The sequence below is a fragment of the Conger conger genome, chromosome 2 (assembly GCF_963514075.1).
Source record: "Conger conger chromosome 2, fConCon1.1, whole genome shotgun sequence".
NCBI classification, from domain to species: domain Eukaryota; kingdom Metazoa; phylum Chordata; class Actinopteri; order Anguilliformes; family Congridae; genus Conger; species Conger conger.
The window spans coordinates 15,055,949-15,060,089 of NC_083761.1; the positions used below are offsets into that span (position 1 = coordinate 15,055,949).

General features: G+C 42.6%; 1 protein-coding gene across 1 annotated transcript; it reads right to left on the reverse strand.

Annotated features, from left to right (window-relative positions):
• Window positions 1-782: 782 nt before the first annotated feature.
• Window positions 783-3,603, reverse strand: egr2b (early growth response 2b). Its single transcript, XM_061232188.1, has 2 exons — window positions 3,232-3,603; window positions 783-2,745 (listed from the first exon to the last, which is right to left on the reverse strand). The coding sequence occupies exons 1-2, from the start codon at window positions 3,404-3,406 to the stop codon at window positions 1,631-1,633; spliced, it is 1,290 nt and encodes a 429-aa protein (XP_061088172.1). The 5' UTR covers window positions 3,407-3,603; the 3' UTR covers window positions 783-1,630.
• Between the last annotated feature and the right edge of the window lie 538 nt (window positions 3,604-4,141).

Below are 4,141 nucleotides of genomic sequence, written 5' to 3' on the forward strand. Positions count from 1 at the left end.
CCCGGCTATAAGTGGGGAGAGATCCGTTTTTCTCAGGAAAATGAAATTGCTGAATAGGTTGCATGTTTGTTAAAGTTCTAAATTATTCAAATCTATGCCTACGACAGCAATGCTAAACTCGGGATAGTGACATTGCCAGAATTACAAGTTTGTAATAAAATGTTCACACGGATATTCTTTTAAAAGCTATCTGCAATATCCGAGATTGGAACAAAAGCGTCAGTTTTCTCCCTTTATCAAACGATTTAGTGCTTTGGAAAGCTATAATCGACCAAAATAAGCCGTTGTGTCAATACAGCAGTCTGTTAATATTTCTTTCAGAATTTCGATAACATATTTTTTAAATAACTGCACATGTTTCCGTCCTTTAGGGAAGACTACTTTCCCACCCAACTCTTTAAAATGAGATTGCTGACAGATAAAACGTGTGTGATCCTATATGCAATTAATTATTAGTGTGCAGTGAACAGATATCGCTATGCATGCCATCACATCAGTGTGCAGGCTTGAATTTACCACATAATGGGACATTTGCACACAGCAGCATAAGCATTCGCCTAAATTCAGCATTAAACGTGTGCACTTGCTGATCTTAAGGATGTCCTGATTTTATCCCCGAATAGACTACAGTATACCCATCACTGTGAGCCTGAATGTGTGCTTGGAACTGGAACTCACTTGTGTGTCCCTGGGAACCCGCCACCCCTTACTGTTGTGTTGTTTATATGAACTGCAATAAGGATAATAAATATTATTAGTCTTGTTATAATAAAAGGCGTTCATGGTTGTTCAGAATCATTTATTTCTTTTTGAACTGACAAGCAAACAATTTCTTAATTATGCGGTCATTCTTGACCTCCGTTAGTGGATTTGTTCCAAATACATTTATTTCAGTGGTATAAACATTGACAGCACACAAACGTCGAGTCGTCATAAGTGATAAATTATTTACATTCCTTTTTGGGCCTCTATGCTACACATGAAAATAACACCAAACAATGCGTACAAAAATATATCATTCTAAAAATTGATATTAAATCACGAATATTATACAGTTTAATCAAAAAGGTTTTGAAAATATGTACAAACAGATGGCGAAAACTGGCATGTCAAGGCACAACAAGAAAACGATCAAGCATGTTAACACCAACACATACACATAACATTACTTTTTTCAGTTATTGCAAGTATGTCATCGTTAACATTGTTCGGTTTGACCCTCTGTTTTGCAATCAATGCTGATGATGGAAAGTTATTACAGCATAGTGCAAACTGTCATAGACCCATTTGTGACAGAACAAAACAAAATGTATTCTCTTTTATCTCCAAAAGACAGACACTTTCTGTTCTGTGTCTAGTGAATTGATAACAGCTTGCAGCAGGCCTATATATAAGTCGCCTAACAAAGTGCGTTTCAGTCATTTAACATTTGGCTGTAGCAAAATTGTCAAACTGAGCGCAAGGAAAGCGGTCGCTGGTTGTGCACGTGATATAAGATACTGGCCTGGCATTTCGCGCGGCAATCAGTGTCGCTGTTACACTTGATTGAGCATCCAAAATATCTATTAACACTTTACCCTTTATCCCAGTCTATAGTACCATAGTTGTAATGTAGCCTACATAGTGTTTCTTATACTGCCCTGGAGGGGCATGCAGCCAACTGGCCAGTGCCAGAGGAGCAGACCCCTCCGGTCGTGGTGCTGATGCTGACGGACCGCTCTGAGTTCGTGTTTGCCGTAGGAGCGGCTGAAGATTTTCTTTCTTTCTGTCTGAGGTGAATTTTGGTGTGCCTCTTTCGTTCATCACTCCTGGCAAATTTCCTGCCACAGAAATCACAGGCGAATGGCTTCTCGCCGGTGTGCGTACGAATGTGGGTTGTGAGGTGGTCGCTGCGGCTGAAGTTTCTCATGCAGATTCGACACTGGAAGGGCTTATGTCCAGTGTGAATTCGAATATGTCGGGTCAGCTCGTCGGACCGAGAGAACCTTCTGTCACAGCTTTCCGCCGGACACGGATACGGTCGCTCATGTACCGGGGTCTTACTTGGCCTGTTTGGGTATTTCCTTGGCCGCACTATTGGTCTCAGGGGTAAGTTTTGTGGGCTGTAAGCTGTGGGCAGCCTGGGTACTTCAGCTGGTCCTCCCAGTGTATAATTCCTAATTGTGTTGAGCGGAGTCAGTGGTGGTGGAACTCTGAACGACTCCAACGGACAGGAAAATGGTTTTCGGTCAGGGATAGACTGCATGTCTCGCTGGCAGGGTGGCTGGAAAAAACCAGCATAGTCTTGGATCAGAGGGAAAAGACTGCCGTCAGTGGTGGGCTTCGGCGATGAGTAGGACGGTGGAGGGTACGAAATGGGACAGGTGGAGGTTGATAGAAAGGCAGATGGGTCTTGGTACACCTCCCCGCAGCCAGAATAAGGTGGTGGTGGAGAGTAGATGTGATCCATGTCTGACTGGTTTTGCGCCATGGTGCAGCTCAGGGTGCTAGAGAAATGGTTTGGAGAAACTGAGGATGCCGGTGAGGAGGACGCTGAAGATGGCTGGGTCATGCCCAGGATCCCGGCGCTAACAATGTTAATGACGCCCTCTGGGTTCCAGTTACCTGGATACTGAGAATCGATGGAGAACTTTCCCATGTAGGTGAAAGTCTGGTTTCGTGGAGTCGGGTTCTGTGCGAAACTGCTGGCGTAAGACAAGTCGAGAGAGCGCTTTTCTGTGCTCATGTCCCCATTGATCAAGCCATCTGTAAAATAACACAAAAACAGTGTTGTTAGGAGTAAATCTCAGATAGAGGAGTGCGTCTTACGCACGGGCTTGTTGCGCGAAAGCACTTGCTTTTTAACCTGAGTACTTCACAGTTTTGAATTGTTGGTTAGAATACACACAAATAATTATGAAGCAAGGGGCTATAACGGGTATTATGGAAAATACTGCCAATAATTTTCTAGGACAGAAAACCGAACGCGAGTTCCGAGTATTTCGGTGACCAATGTGGCTATATCAATTAATGCCAGCCTAGAGAGGAAAAAAAACCTGATCGTATCTTGACAATAATTCCAGGTGTCCGCCTAATCAGCTGATATTTAACACTGTCTATAAAACTAATGGAATTCAGTGGAAATAGTTTCACTTTGAAGATCAATACTGCACACATACACGAATGTTCAGAAAGGGAAAAAGTTAAAACTAACCACAAAAAAACGTATAAAGTTGTATTGTTCAAGCTTACCTCCCGAAGCTCCACTAATATGGTCGTAATGCCCCCCTAAATCGGCATTTGGGAAAATGGTCACCGAAGTTGGCAATGATGTAGCGATCTCGTCCACGGAATAGATGCTCTCGGACAGAGGGTGCACAAAACCACTAAGAGTTACCGGAGTTTTCTCCAAAGTTTTGGCTGTCATAATTTACCCTAAAATAGGCTTTGCGCTAACCTTCAGTGTAAAACGGTGTGTTTATTACAGAGGCTAGCTGTATGATTAAAACACCCAATTCCTCTTCCTTTAAGAGATCCGTTAGTACAAATCAGCCTTCATAGAAACTGCGGGTATATCTCACTTTGTAGTTTAAATACACCTATATAACCCTGCTCTGGTGGATATGTTCATTGAATGACAGATCTTGGCTTTGAGAGTGGCACTATGTATTTATTGAGAGCCTTTGAATGCGCCGTTACGTCACTGACCATACAAGGACTGGATGGTTTGAAAAAAAAAAAAGGTTGCGCTTGGATTGGCTTCAGACTTGGTGACGACATCACGGAATACTTGTCAATGGAGAGAACCCTCAAGTGACAACTGCCGATACAATGTCAATAAAAATATGCTTTTGCAGGAATTATAAACATGAATAATCACACAACTTTCGGAGATAAATGTAGTTGGATACCAACATCTGCTGACATGTTTGCCACTATTTGCGTTTAATAATCAGGCCAATACCGACTTTATTTCTCACACGCTATGAGGAATTCCGGTTCATTTCTCACACCATAAATGGTTTCATCCGGTGAGTGAAATATACACCCATATGTACATATATGGAACCCATTCCGGAATATGAGCGTCGGAAACGAACGAGTCTTGCCGAGCACAGGCACACTGCTGAACTACCATGAAAACCACAAGCAAATGAGTCTC

Excerpts from the sequence above, each read along its gene's own strand:
- egr2b (XM_061232188.1), bottom strand. The coding sequence starts at position 3,406 with ATGACAGCCAAAACTTTGGAGAAAACTCCGGTAACTCTTAGTGGTTTT. Across the intron at positions 2,746-3,231 it reads TATTAGTGGAGCTTCGGGAG|ATGGCTTGATCAATGGGGAC; the intron begins GTAAGCTTGAAC and ends GTTATTTTACAG.